The sequence below is a fragment of the Acipenser ruthenus genome, chromosome 1 (genome assembly GCF_902713425.1).
Source record: "Acipenser ruthenus chromosome 1, fAciRut3.2 maternal haplotype, whole genome shotgun sequence".
Lineage (NCBI taxonomy): Eukaryota > Metazoa > Chordata > Actinopteri > Acipenseriformes > Acipenseridae > Acipenser > Acipenser ruthenus.
Window position 1 is genome coordinate 7,261,615 of NC_081189.1, and position 17,970 is coordinate 7,279,584.

The following is a 17,970-nucleotide window of genomic DNA, read 5'->3' on the forward strand; positions in this document are numbered from 1 at the left end:
TGGTTTCTGTACAGTAAGCTAAAATGGCATTGAATGCATAGTGGTGGGAAGACAAATGACAATAACTAGAGTTTTACACATGGGATTAACACAATCGAGGTACCAGTGCATTGAACACGATGTGTGTTTGTATTTAATATGTCATGCTCTAAAACATACACAGAAATGGTTATGATGAACAGCAAAGAATCTTAAAGCATGGCGATGTAACCCATGATACAGGATCATGAATTATAATTAACCAAATGCATTATATAAAATTACTGGGCACAGCATGGGACACTTTGGGGATTACAGTGACACGGTCTGTGTAGGTATGGGAAGCCTGTATCTTTTTTAGCTGCGACTCCAATGCAATAGGTGGGTCCAATGTTTTTTTTGTTTGTTTGTTTGACTGGAGCGATGTACAGTACGCAGCCCTACTGTGGCGTGGCAAAGGGGAGTGACAGCTCATTTCGAGTGAAGGAATGCGATATCATAGTGCTCGACCTGTTTCTAAAGTACCTGGGTTCGAGTTCCGCAGGGCAATTTGTGAACTTGCTCCACCGGTTTACCCCTGACAAGTTAGGGCTTATAAATTCATTAAAAAAACGGAGTCATAATTTAGAAGAGGGAGGGGCGATTTTTTTTACTGGTTGCATATATATATAACTTAGCTAGACACTTTTCATACAGCCGTTTACAAGTTAACCACCGTTCTTGTGTATTCCGAGCTAGCAGGAACAGCAACAATGCCAAACAAAAGCAGAAAAAAGTCTAAGGCGGTAAGTTTAAACAAGTAACTTTTTTTTCTTAAAATACAGAATGCTGCTTGTATGATTTTGCTGGCCACCATTTTATTTTAGTTTTGCTGAAGGAGTACTCGCCTTCGCAGTGGTCTGGAGCTGAGATTGCACGGGTACACAAAACGTGCATAACTTCAGCAATATGTTAAGGGCGTGTTAATAATAGCAGATTATAGGTTATTACAAAATCAACTCTTAATGTAAACCGCGCTCGGAGGTATTTAATAACAGTAAATTAACGTGGTTATGTCACCTCCGTGAGCAAAAAAAAGTTAGATAATTGCTTTTTTTGTTAACTGTATTATATTGCTTTTGAAACAAGGGTAAGGTTGTGACTGTCAGTAATTGACATGAAAATGATTAGTTTGGATGCTGGGAGTGGCATTTTGGCTGTGACTCAAGGTACAATATTAAAAACAACTTTATTGCTAAGAAGGGGAAGAGAATGTGTCTGACATCATCAGGAAAATACACCCATTTCGAACTGCGAGTCTGCCTACTTCTGCATACAGTGTTACTGTACTACACCGATGAAATAGTGAGCATCTGGGACTCCTGCTGGGTGATTTTTATTTTACCTACTGCGGCAGTATCAGGAATTTCCAAACCTACCCGAGCAAACATGGCTTATGGAAGGTATTGGGTAGTCACAGTAAGTACAATGAATTACTAGTGTAAACTGCTGAGAGTAGTTTCAGGGCAAACGACGTGCAGGCACGACAGCAGGTCAGGAATGCTGTTGGGAAGGTGTGCTGGTGAGAGTCGGGTTGGGAGTTCTGAATGTTGAACGCCCTGCACATATGCCTTAAGGTTTATTGGAACTCTTAAGATAAAGGTGTTTTTTTTGTGTGTGCACATTCTGCTGTTTGACATGCCTCTTCCTCGGGTAAGAGTATAGGCTGCGAACAACCAATCAACAAGTGAACGGACATCTTTTATACATGCCCTCGGTTTTGATCATAATAAATGCATTCACTTGCATTGTATCAGTAATAACGAATAGAAGACGCAATAAATAAATACATAAATAAATAAATAAAATTAAAAAAGCCAATGCATTGCAAAACAGATAAACTTAGTTTTAGTTGTTCAAATGAAACGAACTTATTAAATGTCATATACATGATAGCTTATGTTACAATTTAGACTCCCCTATGGCCCTATTTTTCATTGCATTCAGCAAACTACAGTTGGCTGTACAGTAGGTAATGATTAAGAAGATTGCCAAAGTCCAGTCTGGTTATTCAATGCTGCTAGTCATATTGTTTGGCCAACAGTTGGCGCTTGTTTTACTGGTACAGTACATTCTGTTTCATTGTTATCTTGCATATTGTCTTGCTTGATTGGTAAAGCACTCAATTGTAATAGAAACAGGTTCTCTGTATCCTCCTGCGCTACAGTGTTTCATTAAGATAGCTGATTGAAGCAATCATGGTATCACTTGGGCATTGACTTGTGTTAAGTAATTCAAGCCAGAGAGGACATTATAGAGTTTCCACTGGGGGAGTGCTAGTTGAGGTCAGGTCTGTTACAGCACTGGTTGCTTTTGGAATGCAAAGTATTGATTGGCTGGTTTTGGTAGATAATAAAATATATTTGGACCACTTGTGTCTGTTTAGTATTTGCTGTCCATAGATGTGAACTGAAAAAGTAAAAATGAAAAAGCCGGCACTTCTTGTTGTTCCTTGCTCTTTCTATCCAATTAAAATGGGTTTAGTCCTCTCAGAAAATATCAAGCTCATTTATTGGCTGCCTCATTGACCTCATGTGGGTCTTTTTCACTAGTAACAGGCGCCTCAGTGCTCCACTGAACATTTCAGCATGGGTGCCCCTCCCTGCCCCACCCCACACACATGATGACTGTGAACTCATATCAGTGAAACTGGGCTAATTCATAATAGGCGAGCCAGAACAGGGTGCTTGAAGGAGAGGATTGAAACTTGTGCTGAATCATACCTGTGCACATTTTATCGCGCATTTACTGACATTGCCTTGCGTTCACCATTATCCCCTAATCGGCACACTTCACATTTACCAAGGGTTACTACACTTTACTGAGCCTGCACCATATCGCACCTCAGTGCAGTATACAGGTGGACAGATTTTGATGTTGATTCTAGAATCTAGATTGCTTCAATGACAGCTATTTTGTATACATTGTCTTGTTACGTACTGGCAATAATTGAGAATAATAATATTTTGTTTTCCTTTGAAATGGCTTTTTTCTAGATTGGGATTCGAACTATCAGTCTTTAGCTACAATGCACAAAAGAGTCAAAAGAGCACTTTGCACACAGTGTTTGCAGCAGTATATCTGGAAATACAACCTTCGTAGCAGAGATTTCACATACCAGAGGACTCTAACTTAAAAGCAGTGCTGTGCAAAAAATAGAGCCCCATGGGAGTGAAATAACTGAGTCACATAAAGCAATGCTGTATTTTTCTGTTGCGCACACACTCCTACAGTAGTGAGTTGCACTGTTTAGAGCTGTACACTGCATCTAGCAAGTGAGTGTCCTTACCCAAAACAAAGCAGAACATTTGGGAAAGTAGCTGAAACACAACTATCTGCACACTTTACACACACAGGAAGTGCATTATAAATGGGTTCATAGGGCTGTTGTGCTAACTCTCCTGGTAGGTGTTGGCTTTCCTTTCTTAGCTCTGCCCTGTTGGTGGAATGCACCCCACATGCCAATATGTGTTTCTCGTTCCTTTTAGAGCACTGCAGCAACATTCCAATGTCTTTCTTTCACACAGAGCTGCCACTCTGTTTATTTTTTTTTCTAAATGCAGACTGCATTCTTGTTTAGCTGGTTTTTCATGTTTTCCAGTTTTTTTTTTTTTATTTAAATCTATTTGACCTGTCAGCAAATTTTGAGTTGGGTGGAGGTTGTCAGGAATTACAAAGCAATGGCATTTTAAAGGAGAGCTTTTAGGGTGAAATGGTATCATTTTAACAAATGGTCTGCAAAAGGTACAGAAGGGAGGAGTTACAAGTGGCTGTCTGCTTTATATAGCCCTCATGAGGTGTAGTGAAGCATTCAGAGGTTAAAATGGAGACGGTATGCATTTTTAAAAACACAATTCAGTTTAGACATTAAACAAACATTTTAAACTTTTTGTGGCAAAAATCTTGTAGCTGAATTCTCAAGTACTGAAATCTTGTCTTGACTGTAAAACAAGACCGAACAATAAAGTAAAATAAAACACAAAATAAAAACATAAAATGTATTTACATTCCAAAGGCTGATCCCTGGCAACACATTCCAGAGAGCCGGAGCACGGTGGGAAACAATGCGACCTCCTAGCGTGACGTACCCTGAATTTGTTGATTCAAACTGGTGGCCAGGGTTACAGTATATGGATGGTTCAGTTCTGATAGATATGTACTGTAGGTTCAAGCAGGGTTACAGTATATTGATCAGTGATATTGAAACTAATCAGAAGCCAATGCAGACGTAATCAAACTGGTGTGATATGTTCAGTACCAATCAGAATTTTTGCCGCCACATTTTGAACAAGTTGTAACTTCTTCACTAGTCATGCAGGTAGCCCAGCTAATAGAGCATTACAGTGATTAATGTGTGAAGAGAGAAATGCATGTACCAGATCCTCAACATCTTGTAAAGAAAAGTATGTACGAACTCTAGCAATGTTTCACAGGTGTTAGTAAGCTGATTAGACCACAGAAGAAACATCAGCTTCAAAACTAAGACCAACATCCAGTACTGCTCCCAGACTCCTGATCGTAGTAGATGTAAAACGAGGCATCTGCTAAAGCTTGAAGAAAGAGAGATAGCTCCAAGTTGCTTCAGTACGGAATAGTCGTGTCAACATATTTCTTTCTAATCGGATTGATTTTCCTATGAAGAACAAATTGCGCTCAGGAGGAAGACAGTATATTAATAAAAGGGGCAACAAGCACATTGAAACCAGGACATTTAAGATACATATTAATGTTATTTGAAAGCCTATGAATCCCACTACTGACACCACATGTAGCAGGAAAGCTGCAGTGAAAGTGCTGGTGGTGCACGTTTATTAAACCCACAGGGGGAGAAAACAACAATGAACAAACTACTAGAGCGCAAGGGCCAAAATAAACAGTGTAAACTAAATAATACACACTTGTGGGCTGGACATTAGCCTTCACTACCATTCCAACACCCCAACACCAACACACCAACACCCCAACACCAACACACCAGCACCAACACCCCAACACCAACACCCCAATACCAACAACACAACACCAACACCGCAACCTCAACACCAACACACCAACACCAACATCCCAACACCAGCCCCAACACCAGCATCAACACACCAGCACCAACACCAACACCCCAATACCAACACCAACACCCCAACACCAACACCAACACCCCAATACCAACAACACAACACCAACACCGCAACCCCAACACCAACACACCAACACCAGCACCCCAACACCAACACCCCAAAACCAACCCCAACACCCAACCCCAACACCCCAACCTAAACACGCCAACACCCCAACACCAACACCCCAACCCCAATCCCAACACACCAACCACCACACCACACCACACACTCACCTAATCTCCCTCCACTAAACAAAGAATTGTATTTTCCTTATATATATGACACCATTCCCCAGTTAGCACCCAAAGACCTAATTGGGGAATGGCCACACCTGTGATTGATGGCAGGGACAGATTTAACCCCATCCCTGCCGACCTTGCATTCCTGCACACACTGTTTCCTCATGCAGGGCTTTCACCCTGCCACAGACTCCTGATGCATAGCAGTTTTACCCATTCCAGATTTTAATACATGCTTGATTAGCTACAGTGTATATATAGGTAACAAGCTCAAGTGTGTCTTATTAAACTTTTTTGTTCATTATGATTAATTAAATCAGGGTTTCAGTTCACTAAACCCCTTCACTATGTTGGAGAGGGTTACTGTTTAACCGAAGACAATTTTAATAATGTAATCCTTACAGTTGTGCGAGTAGGGGCCAATGTTGCTGGTTTGGACTTTTAGAAAAGCATGTTAAAATGAATCAACACTGTTTTTTTTCCCCCTTTGCAGCAAGCTGAGAAGAAGGCTCAAGCTGCAGCCACCGCGTCAAAGGCAGGAGGTGGACCTGGAGCACAGGTATATTGTACATTCATTTATTGCAGCTCATTGTTGTGAATACATTGAAATACGTATGCAACGGGCAGTGTAGTGTGATACACTGCTGTTCCGGATTCTGTCCCCCGTCGGTGAGATGAGATGAGGTTAGACAGTAAAAAGCAGCACTGCAGACGAGCCCAGCTCTGTTGCATTGTTAAGATGTTTGCAGTGCAGGGTCGCTGGTTCTCCCCAGCCTCCGCCCTGTTACATACACATATATTACAGAATGCTGGAACTCCTTGAACCAGGCTTTGTTTAAACACCAGCCTCAGTGGCTGTTTTATCACTACGGGTATATTGCCTCACGATTTACAGGGTGTTCCTCCCTCCCATCATAAATGTATATTGTTTAATCAGTAGGAAAGGCAATTGAATGAGGAACAGCGAGCCAATTCTTCCCTCAGCGCTGTATTTCTTTTGCTTATTTCACTGTCTAAAAATGGGTATTTCAAGATATTTCACACTTAAATATACCAGTTGGATAAGCATATACTTTAGAGAAACGGGATAGTTAAAAATGAGCAAGGTTTCATAGACTGAGCTAGTATGAAGATCATTTGGGTTCAATATTAGTGAAGCACCCAGATGGCAGGACAGCTTTAGTGCACCATACATTGTATGACAGCTTGAAAGGTGATTCCACTCTATTCTGAGTTTTTAGGGAAATGGCACCTTTGGCTAAACATTCCTGGTGTCTTTTTCGCTGAAGACATTTTAAAGAAATCGTGCAGCTCTATGCAGTGTGTTCAGTCATGTACCGGAAGCATACAACTGGCTGCTAGGTTCCTGAATGCAATGTAACAGGTCATGCGTCAATAAGGCAAACGCTCGCTGTATTGATTTTTAAGTGGTCAAAAATATGTATATTTACACTATTCTTTTAGAAATGGGAATTTTCATGGCAATGGGTACATCCTGAGGAGAGAAATCTTGCTATTTCCTGGCCAGCACTTCAGATAAAAGCCAACTGGGTCTATTTCCACGCAAGCTGTAAGGAATAGTCTCCCTCTTTTCAGTGGACTAAGACTGAAGTACCATAAGCTAGCAGATTTAGAGCAGCGTGTGGAGTACACCCAGTGCATTAACTCAACCATGTTTTAAAGTTTAATTTTTTGTTGTTTTAACTAAGCTTTCTAATGATCAAAAAATCTATGAACCATAGTTGTCAAGAATAATTAAACATTTCTGTCACATTTTTCTGCAAGCTTTGATTGTAAGTTACCTGCGTAACAGATGTACAGTTGTCTAAGCTAAACTAAACCCTGCCATGGCTCAAACTGCTCTGTAAAGGGTGACTAAATGATACCCTGATTGTACAATCACCAGGAGACATTTACTGCTGTGGCTGTCTTTGAAGATAAACTAGACATTCCTCACTAAAATGTTGACTCTAGGAGTGAAATAAAAGCTCTGTTTTAATGTTTTGCCTCTCTTGTGTCACCAAGAGAGACTAGGGAGTAATCTGCTCTAACCACAGTGAACAATGGTACAGTGTTACACCAAGAGCATGTCATGCTGTTAAACAAGTTAAGGAATGTAACCTAGGCGGAGAAATTAAGTGACAGTAGGTGCAATGATGGTAAAGATTAATTTTACATGGATTGTGAAACTAAGTCACAACCAGCACCTGTGCTACTGTATGCCAGAACATATATTTTACTGTGTTCGGACAATATCACAAAACAGCATGTAAAGAATGGGCATGGCTAGTACACTCTCAAATCATAGTAACCCTATCTACCAGCAGCAGGGATGTAGCGGAGCAGCTCTAAATGATTTATATAAGCAAATAAATGTCACACTTTTAAATGCAGCCCGTGTGATGAAAGTGGGTAATGTAGTGAGTATGAGAATCTCCCTGTAGCTGCAGATTGAGGTCATGATGCTGCAGGTTCTATGAAACTGGGTAATGTAGTGAGTATGAGAATCTCCCTGTACCTGCGGATTGAGGTCATGGTGCTGCAGGTTCTATGAAACTGGGTAATGTAGTGAGTATGAGAATCTCCCTGTAGCTGCGGATTGAGGTCATGGTGCTGCAGGTTCTATGAAACTGGGTAATGTAGTGAGTATGAGAATCTCCCTGTAGCTGCGGATTGAGGTCATGGTGCTGCAGGTTCAGCTTCGTCCTGAGGCACATGCTGTAGGACCATTGACTCTTCCAGGATCTTGTACAGTCACTATCAGACTGCAGAATTGCAGTTGAACTATTTTTCTCTATTTAGCACAAGCAGTTCAAAGTAGGGATGAGTATTTTGTGTAGCGTTTTGCATCACCCTATAGAATTAACTCATTTTGCTTCATAAAGCATACCACTCCGCTCTCCCTGATCACCCAGACATCGCTGGTGCTCCCCCTGGGTGATCGGACATCGCTACGCCGGTCCCCAGGTGAAGACCTCTGCCTGCTGCAGTCTCCGGTGTCCCGGTCGTCGCTGCAGTCGGCCCTGTCATCCCGGTGGGGTCCCGGGTCGCCGGGTCACGGTCCCTCCCTGGCAGCGCCGGAGGGACCGACCCACCCTCAAGCCCGCCCGTGGAAGAGGGCGAAGATTCAAGAAATCGGACTTGAGGGTGGGTGGTCTTTTAAGGGTGGAGGGAGGTGGCCGTCAAATGGCCGGTGTCTTGAAAAGACAAGGGGGGGGGGGGGATGTGTAAGACAGCAGGGAGAGGGTTAAATCCTCCCTGCAGAAAACATGTGCGTAGGCACATTTGTTTAGTTTAGTTGTTTATTGTTTAATTAGATTTGTTAATTGTTTTATTTTTAATTATCCCCTGCACCTGGTAGTTATTGTTAAATTAGAACCAGGTGCAGGGTATTTAAAGAATGCAGTCAGTGTACTCGGGGCTGCTGTGTGTAGAGCCCGCTTGCCACTCCCAATAAACACAATTACCCAAACATCGAATGCAGGCAGTGGGCAAAATGTAGTGAGAGCTATGTTCTAATAAGGAGAGCAGGAGACAGAGCCACTAAGATTTTCATTCCAGAAAGCTTACCTGTTGTGGATTCCACCTTATCTAGGTTATCTCATTGTGACTTGTGTCTGTTAGTGTTTCACTAGGTCATGTCACCTCTGCAGTGTCTTTGGCGTCAAAGCCCGTCAGTCACTATGGGAAGAAGCTGGTTGGTTAGTGACAGAGAAGACGGGGTGGGGACAGTTGCACTCTCCAGGTGAAATGACCTATGAAGTGTAAGACTACCTGAATGTAGCACAGGTGAGACCTACATAGTTAATGGGAGTTCACTACAGGTGATAATTATGGAATCATTTATTAATGGAACTGGAACGGGCAGTGTTGTGTGATACACTACCATTGCAGATTGTCCCCAAGTCGATGAGATGAGATGAGATGAGATGAGGTTAACAGACGAGCCCGGCTCATTTGCATTGTGTTTTAGACGCTCGCTGGTGGTGTGCGGAGTAGATGATTCGCTCCAGCCTCCGCCCTGTTACACAGCAGAACTTTGCGGTTCTACTTACAAGTTAGTATTTTCTTGCTGGTCTTTTTAAAGTTACTAGTTTATTACGGAGACTGGAGTGAAAGCTTCAATAACCAGTCCCTGTGTGTTCAGTCTGTGCAGGCTTCCCAGCAGAGAGGTTTTGTAAACCTGTCTGGAAGCCCAGAGGCCTGGTTGCTAAACAGTCCCTGCCAGATAAATATGTGTGTGGGTGTGGCTGTGTTTGCACAGTCACAGGTATAATTAATTTGTTTATTGATTTAATTAGTGTCACCTGCCTGGAATTAGCAGGTAGGTATATAATAGCAACACAATGTTTGTTAAGAGTAGTCTGTGAGAAGGAAATAGGCTGTCAGTGTGGAGAGACCTTTGTGGTTTAGATAAATAAATAAATAAATAAATAAAGTGTGTCTTTTTTGTGTGTGTGTGTGTTTGAAAATTAGTTTTTTAATCGGTAAACGATTTTAGTTGGATTCGAAAAAACAGTTCAGTTTAGTACTCCATGTGGGAGTTAGGTTTTTGTTTTGTTTTTCATTTATTTTATTCTGTAAATAATAAAACGGCACAAAAGTGCTTAACTTCAATTTCTGTGTCTGTGTAAAAGGGGCAAACGAACCTTAAAAATAGTGAAATCTTTCACTATATATATGTAAAAATAATGTGATATCTTGTAACAATTGTAAGTCACCCTGGATAAGGGCGTCTGCTAAGAAATAAATAATATATATATATATATATATATATATATATATATATATATATATATATATATTATACCATCAGCGTTTTTTTAAATTGATCAAAATGACTGCGGCACGAGGGCAGCAATTATACGAGCACGGCCTTTATTAATAATACTATGATTTACAAATGCTGCAATATTTTATTAAATGATTTAAGGCATTTTAAAAACGACGCCATGAGAGGCTCTGATCTGCAGCACTATACTCTTGTGTGTTTTTGGGGCTTGAATACAGTACATTTACTGACAGTTAACGAGAGCCTGTTAGGTGGGAGTTGTGAGGTCAAGGGAGTACTGTACCAACGAATCAGGAGTGTGTACTGGTTGCTTTGGGGGGGGGGGACAAGAAGAGGAGAGAGAACGGTATTTGAGTGTGATGCAGTTGTTTTTCTTAAGGAGAAATATTACCTCTGAATATCGGTTTGATTTCTGTTAAAACTAAAAATATATCCTACTCGGTTGTTTTTTTTTCTCACTGTAATTTACCTGCTTGTTTGTAATTTCTCTGTAAGAGAAACCGAAACAAAATCTCATAGATAGTAAGCAAGTTTTTTGTATATAAATGTACAGGACTGAGTAAAAAACAAAACAACTAAACCCCCTACAAGAAGATATCTTCTGCCAGCTTTCGGATAGCGCTTAGAGTGACCGGCAAAGCTCTAAGTTCCTCTGAGTTTAAGTTTTCACCATCCATGCTGACGACGAGGTAAACAGACAGCCCTTGTTTTATCCCCTGCTGTGTTGGCACTGAACTCTGCTGGGGAAAAAGGGACGTGAAGGACTGCTGTGCTGTAAGTAGTTCATCTTGGGTTGTCTGTCGGGACTGTACTATAAAATAATATTTGCTTACTAAGGTGGGTGTACATTAGTTTGTATCACATGCTGGATTGAGGTTGCAGTCTCTTCGGGGGTGTCATGTACATAGGCAGAGTTGCGCGTTTCTTTATTTTTTGAGCAGGGGTAGAAAAAAAATACCTTTACGTTTCTTTATGGAGAGCGGCGTTTATTCAAGGGCGGCGTCTACTAAAAAGCTGATATCCGAGTGAGGCGTTAATTCGAGGGTGGGGTTAATTCGAAGTAGTACGGTATATAAATTTGTGTGTGAAATAAATAAAAAATCCCAAACCCTTGTATTGGCTGATTTTAGTTAATGCTTTATATGAATGAATGCCCCTACTCAATCGCAACACCTGGCCCATCCAACTGACAGATTCATTTACTGTACTGCATTGCAGAGTTCTCAGAATGCGATTCCGTCCTGTCAGAGTATATCAGTCAAGATTAATGGTACATGCAAGTGTGCATTCATTGTGTGAAATCAAGGTGTTGCCCAGCACGTTTCGACAGACACTCGCTGTGTAGTTCCTGTATTACCTCCTTGGGATCTCCACTGCTCTGCTTTTCAACATGCTGTGTTTGTTTCACATTGCTAAGGCTCAGATGTTTCTTTTATGCATTTCCGGGTTTATGCATTTGGCGCACTGGTGCAACTTGAATAATGACACTTCTATAATTTACTTACACTGATCAATATCAGACTAATAGTAGGCTTTGATTATCAGAAAGTCTTTGGAATGCCAGTAGGTTGATTTGATGATGTGTCCAATGTAAAAAAAGCATTCTGGAATCACCCTGACCCGTAGGTATTTACCAGACTTGTATGCACACTGTCTTTCCAGCAAGCTTTGCTTTACCTTCCTGGCATAGGGATGTGACACTCTCATACTGGTGTGTGTGCATTGCCTGGAAATGTGCAATCAATGTCTCCCTCTGCTGGCTGGTGGAATGCATCTGCAGTGTTGATGGAATGCTGCCACCTGTTGATGACCCTGCAGAATGAATCTCATCACTAGGGAGACTGTCAGATGAGAGGAGTCTGCCAGTGGAACTTCCTATCATGTTATCAAAGGCTTTCCGTACAAACTGTGGAATTGCAATCAATCAGTAGCCTCCGGTCAGGGCTAGAGTTCCTTGAAGTTCTCAACACTTACTGTTGATTATACTACATGGGCAGGTGTTTGAGTATTGTAATAATATACAAACCTTGTAACAAAGTATAAAGGTACGGGAAGTCATTAAACCACAACTGAACTGTTGCCCTAGTTACTTTTATTTTCATCTTTCATATTGCATTTCAATAGGATTCATAATTTAAAAAAAAAAATAGTATTCAAAGTTGTCTTTGTGTTGCACACACGTTTATAGCACTGTGTACAAGACAGGCAATCATTAAACAGAAACTCAGGGCTTTCCTTTGTGAGTTCTGTCAGCCAGGCTTCAATATTTACAGTTTGGAAAAGGTACTGCAAGCCCCTGGTTTTCTTTCATGGCTAGATAAATGAGGCTGGCTGGTTAGTTAATTATAGTTCACTTTACTTCAGAGAATCCTGCAGCTTTGCTATTAATAAACAGCCTGCCAACTAAACTCAAGGCTGCTGAGCCCTGTAGTTCAATAACCCTGTGGAACAATTGGCAGTGGAAGGCAGGGAAGCAGATGCTGATGGTTTTCATTTCAAGGTGTTGATGTTTAAGTTGCCATGGTAAACAACAGTCTCACTGCAGATTGGCTGTTTACCAATAGTTGATATGAGTTTAAAATCCTCCTGCTACCCAATACACATATGGTGTAATGCAGTTAGTTTCCTGCCTGAATTTCCTGTCTGAATTTGTGCTCGATGAATCTTTAAAGCACAGGGACTTCTGTGCTTAACAGATTGAGGGCATTGTTTTTGACTAAATACCCTGGATATGCTTGTGTTATTTATATAGCTGGTGCATGAAGATTCTCAGGACTGGGTCCTATATATGGCTATTTTAAGACCACTGTCCTCAGGGTGAATATATCTCTCACTTTAAACTTTTGATTGCAAAGCATTAAGCTGGATGATGATCCCCTGTTTGTCAGATGATTTGTTAAGAAACTGAACAACTCTTACAGTATGAAAAAAATATATACACTGTAACTGTCTAAAATAGTAAGTGGTCTTTCTAACTCAATAGGAGCACACCCCTGTATGGCAGTGGCTGAGGTGAATTCATTATTTTCTGACAGAAACCCTGGAAACAAGCTTTTAATAACACTAATGTTATATGCTTAGGTCATTACCACACAATTCAAAAGGCTGTGTCTTTGGTCAGAAGTATTAACCACCCAGGCACGTCAGTCCCAAGGTATTCAGCACTGCTGGGCAGATTGTAAGCAAGTGCCAGTCATCGCTTAAATTCAAACAAAATGTGGAGACTGTCATGTTCCTGAACACAATTCAAATGTAAGCCATGGACAACACTCCTGTTACTAAACTGCTGGGAACAGTGATAACACTTGTTTACATTTTTTTTCTTCTTCTTGTTGATTGGTTGTTTACTCTGACTTGTTGTGGATTTAAGCAACTTTTTTGGGGGATTTTGGTTTGACCCCCAACTGGTACAAATCAAATCCAATATATATATATATATATATATATATATATATATATATATATATATATATATATATATATATATATATATATATATATAATATAATGTAAATTACTACTGTATATGCATAAACTGATGTAATCAATGTAATATGTATAATAGTTTTTAAAGCGTTCCTTGTAATGTTACACAGTAATCCACAGCTCCACATGCATTACTGTGTTTTTTTTTTTTAACCCTTTCATAACATCGATGAATCGATGCATCGGCTTTTTTGGAGAACGACATCGATAGTGAAATATTAGGCATTGCCCCAGCCTTAGTATTCAGGTACCCCTGCCGAATGCTTATATTATATATATTATTAGTGCTGGGGCCAATATCTGAATATTTGAAAAAATATTTGTTTATTTTATAGACCAAAAATAAAATTAAATAACTGTTAAACATTTTATAAAATAACAGGCAATGACCTAACAGGATATTACGTTTATTTAGTGTACATAAAATGCTAATTTAACCTGTCATGGAGGTTATTTTGTTATAATGTTAACCCTGGTTTCACACACGCTAAAAAAAAAAACAACATATAGGTAGATAATTATTACTTTATCAAATCTGACTACAAAAAAACAAAAAAAACAGGAACAAATAGCTAGCTGTAACATTACCATGATCCAAGTAATGTCTTCCTTGTTGTTTTATCAGTACGGATAATAGACACAAACAGTCTTGAGGTGCATTAATTTATCTATCTGTTCTCTTTTTATAATAGATTATCAGTACATTGCATACTTCTCCTGTTTAACTAGTGAAACGTGTGCTTGAACACAAAACGTTATATATATATATATATATATATATATATATACACACACACACACACACACATGGCTAACTAATGTCAGTGTTTAATAAACTAACCCGGCGTATTTTTTTGGTTGATATCCCTTATTCTGTTATTACCTGGTTGAAGGCAGCCTCGTGCCTCACAGCGCACCCAGGGAGTGCACTAAGAATTGTCTTACCTCACACCCTGTCGTGGGTTACTTCTTACATATATACAGACATGCTCAAATTTGTTGGTACCCCTCCACAAAAAACGAAGAATGCACAATTTTCTCTGAAATAACTTGAAACTGACAAAAGTAATTGGCATCCACCATGATTCATTCCATATTTAAAAGAAATCAGACTTTGCTTTTGATTTTTTTATTCAACATAATATTGTAAATAAGAAAACAAATGAAAATGGCATGGACAAAAATGATGGGACCATTAACCTAATATTTTGTTGCACAACCTTTAGAGGCAATCACTGCAATCAAACGTTTTCTGTAGCTCTCAATGAGACTTCTGCACCTGTTAACAGGTAGTTTGGCCCACTCTTCCTGAGCAAACTGCTCCAGCTGTCTCAGGTTTGATGGGTGCCTTCTCCAGACTGCAAGTTTCAGCTCTTTCCATAGATGTTCGATAGGATTGAGATCAGGACTCATAGAAGGCCACTTCAGAATAGTCCAATGTTTTGTTCTTATCCATTCTTGGGTGCTTTTAGCTGTGTGTTTTGGGTCATTATCCTGTTGGAGGACCCATGACCTGCGACTGAGACAGAGCTTTCTGACACTGGGCAGTATGTTTCGCTCCAGAAAGCCTTGATAGTCTTGAGATTTCATTGTGCCCTGCACAGATTCAAGGCACCCTGTGCCAGGCGCAGCAAAGCATCCCCAAAACATAACCGAGCCTCCTCCATGTTTCACTGTAGGTATGGTGTTCTTTTCTTTGAAAGCTTCATTTTTTCGTCTGTGAACATAGAGCTGATGTGACTTGCCAAAAAGCTCCAGTTTTGACTCATCTGTCCAAAGGACATTCTCCCAGAAGGATTGTGGCTTGTCAATATGCATTTTAGCAAATTCCAGTCTGGCTTTTTTATGTTTTTCTTTCAAAAGTGGAGTCCTCCTGGGTCTTCTTCCATGGAGCCCACTTTCGCTCAAAAAGCGACGGATGGTGCGATCAGAAACTGACGTACCTTCACCTTGGAGTTCAGCTTGTATCTCTTTGGCAGTTATCCTTGGTTCTTTTTCTACCATTTGCACTATCCTTCTGTTCAATCTGGGGTCGATTTTCCTCTTGCGGCCGCGCCCAGGGAGGTTGGCTACAGTTCCATGGACCTTAAACTTCTTAATAATATTTGCAACTGTTGTCACAGGAACATCAAGCTGCTTGGAGATGGTCTTGTAGCCTTTACCTTTACCATGCTTGTCTATTATTTTCTTTCTGATCTCCTCAGACAACTCTCTCCTTTGCTTTCTCTGGTCCATGTTCAGTGTGGTGCACACAATGATACCAAACAGCACAGTGACTACTTTTCTCCATTTAAATAGGCTGAATGACTGATTGCAAGATTGGAGACATGTGTGATACTAATTAAAGAAACTAATTAGTTTGAAATATCACTATAATCTAATTATTTATTATCTTTTCTAAGGGGTACCAACAAATGTGTCCAGGCCATTTTAGAATTTCTTTGTAGAATAAGCAATAATTCATCTCTTTTCACAGCTTCTTTGCTTTATTCTATGACATACCAAAGGCATGCAAGTATACATGATAAAATAGCTTTTAATTTCATCATTTTTCAGGAGGAATGAAGCATTATTTCAATGAGCTGTAAGGGTACCAACAAATTTGAGCACGTCTGTATATATATATATATTGAGATATATATATATATATATATATATATATATATATATATATATATATATATATCAATAGTTAATTGTTGTTTATTGTTATTGTTTCATATAATAATCTAGCCTAATATCATGAATAACATGTTTATATATTTTATATTACAACAGATCCATACACTGAATGTTACTGCAGTCTGTTTTAGTTCATTATTAGCAGCGCAGTTGTGTTTGCAGATTGAGTGCAGTTGTGAGTAGTGGAGGTGGGGTGCTGTGACTGCTGTAATATACTTCAGTACTGACAGCATCCGGGGATTGATTCATGTATCTGAACACCAAGGCAGTCAGCCTATAGTATTCTCTTCAGAAGAAGGTTTCAGCTTTGACTTCCCGTTAGCAGTGTTATTAAGCATACTATTCTGGCGCCATGACTGGGTCCATCCAAGTAGATGAGTTACTGAGCCGTTACTTTACCATTAATATTTTTAAAGGATAGAGTGGGGTGCATTGCGACAATGCTGTACTGAATTAATGTTTTAAAAGGATAGAGTGGGGTGCATTGCGACAGGGCTGTACTGAACTAATGTTTTAAAAGGATAGAGTGGGGTGCATTGTGACAGGGCTGTACTGATACCGAAATATTCCTTCACAGTGATTAATGCAGTGGCCCTATTCACAAGCCTTTAGCAGTTTTGTTTTCATGAAGCTGATCTTGACAGCTGTCTGCTTCAACAGCACTCTCAAACAGCTTTTGAATCACAAACCTTGTTTTATAAACTTTCCTTAAATAACTGAGTTCAAGCTTTGTGACTAGTCCCCATGTTTCTTGTTGGTTTTACCTATAAAATCAGGAAGGTTTGGGCTGAAGACCAAGGCATGCTTCCTTTCAACACACCTGCCGTGCTACACTCAGTGTATCTAGAGCCAAGGAGGTTTTGATAATCCTTAGGGCACAGCATTCAACCAGGAGACCGTATAAAATAATGTGTTGAAACTGATCACGGGCACTCCGAGCTGAGGTAATTGCAGATATGATCTCGACTGTTCACACCCAGCTCTGCATCCTTTATGGTAGCATGGGTGACTTCATAAATCCTACCCATATGCACAGAGGATCAGATAATTGGAGCTTAGGATTGACATCCAGGATATCTTTGTGCGTGAATCCCAGCTCTAATTATTCACTGTGCAATCTCTCACACAGCTGTAAAACAGTAGAAGAGACCTGCTCAGTACTGTAATGATGCAGTCTAGCTGCGCTCTGCAGAGCAGCATTTAAACCTTAACTGACATTGCAGTTTGAAGGTCGATGTGTATTTGCATTGAAGTCGTGCCCTGCAGTTGCACTTTGCTTTCCTGATGTGAGTTTCCTCGTTTGTCGTCTTTTGATCTGAAACTTCAGCACATTTAAAATAATAAAACATGCAGGGTATGGCAACAGGGAACTATTAGGAAATGAAGAGTGTGCACTGCGAGGAAAGGGACCCTGTTCAGAAAGCTGTAATGAAGAGTGTGCACTGCGAGGAAAAGGACCCTGTTCAGAAAGCTGTAATGAAGAGTGTGCACTGCGAGGAAAAGGACCCTGTTCAGAAAGCTGTAATGAAGAGTGTGCACTGCGAGGAAAAGGACCCTGTTCAGAAAGCTGTAATGAAGAGTGTGCACTGCGAGGAAAAGGACCCTGTTCAGAAAGCTGTAATGAAGAGTGTGCACT

At 40.3% G+C, this 17,970-nt stretch overlaps 1 protein-coding gene across 5 annotated transcripts in view; it reads left to right on the forward strand.

Annotated features, from left to right (window-relative positions):
• The first annotated feature begins 500 nt into the window (after window positions 1-500).
• LOC117404024 (calpastatin-like) overlaps window positions 501-17,970 on the forward strand; it is a 68,156-nt gene continuing 50,686 nt past the window's right edge. For 3 of the 5 annotated variants that reach the window (XM_058989238.1, XM_058989354.1, XM_058989297.1), the window contains exons 1-2: window positions 1,302-1,437; window positions 5,868-5,933. In XM_058989238.1, coding sequence (XP_058845221.1) covers window positions 1,408-1,437; window positions 5,868-5,933 — 96 coding nt within the window. In that variant the 5' untranslated portion in view covers window positions 1,302-1,407. Of the gene's footprint in view, window positions 765-1,301; window positions 1,438-5,867; window positions 5,934-17,970 lie in introns of those variants that run through there. The other 2 variants (XM_058989401.1, XM_058989444.1) reach the window with 2 other exon arrangements.